The sequence below is a fragment of the Eimeria mitis genome, genomic scaffold, assembly GCF_000499745.2.
Source record: "Eimeria mitis Houghton genomic scaffold, Emh_scaff1952, whole genome shotgun sequence".
Lineage (NCBI taxonomy): Eukaryota > Apicomplexa > Conoidasida > Eucoccidiorida > Eimeriidae > Eimeria > Eimeria mitis.
This window is the reverse complement of record NW_013570276.1, coordinates 884-1,454: the sequence shown is the minus strand read 5'-3', so window position 1 is coordinate 1,454 and position 571 is coordinate 884. Positions and strand designations below refer to the sequence as shown.

The 571-nt window shown below is 49.9% G+C and overlaps 1 protein-coding gene across 1 annotated transcript in view; it reads right to left on the bottom strand.

Annotated features, from left to right (window-relative positions):
* EMH_0046370 (uncharacterized protein) overlaps positions 1 to 571 on the bottom strand; it is a gene marked incomplete at both ends in the record, with an annotated part of 2,995 nt that overhangs the window by 1,621 nt on the left and 803 nt on the right. Inside the window, one exon of the mRNA XM_013496157.1 lies at positions 3 to 110. Coding sequence (XP_013351611.1) covers positions 3 to 110 — 108 coding nt within the window. The remainder of the gene's footprint in view (positions 1 to 2; positions 111 to 571) is intronic.

The following is a 571-nucleotide window of genomic DNA, read 5'->3' as shown; positions in this document are numbered from 1 at the left end:
CTACTTGCAGAGACTGAAAGGGGGCATCAACGCCGAAGCGCATCGCCATCAGCTCCCCCAGCAGAAGCTCCGCCTCCTCGTGCGGCGTCAAAAAAGTCTTGGCGTCGTCGCTGTGCATAAACCCTAAACCCTAATAAACCCTAAACCCTAATAAACCCTAAACCCTAATAAACCCTAAACCCTAATAAACCCTAAACCCTAAACCCTTGAACATCATCCTCTAGGCACAAATTTCAACGCCACTTTCTCGCAGTGTTTCTCTCTTGTGCGAACCCCAAACCACAAACCCTAAACCCTAATAAACCCTAAACCCTAATAAACCCTAAACCCTAAACCCTAAACCCTACCTGCCGAGAAAGAACTCGCTGCATCTGAACCTAAAAGCAGAATATTTATTAGTGATAGATTTCTTGGTGCCGCCTGCTTCCTCTAGCAGCAGCAGCAGCCGCTGGGGGTCCCCCCAAACCACCAAACCCCTAAACCCTAAACCCTCGTTTTCTCTCTCTGCCTCGTACCCTGAAACCCCCAGCGGTGCTGCGTCAAGCACAGGGTGCCCCTTAAGCTTACACAA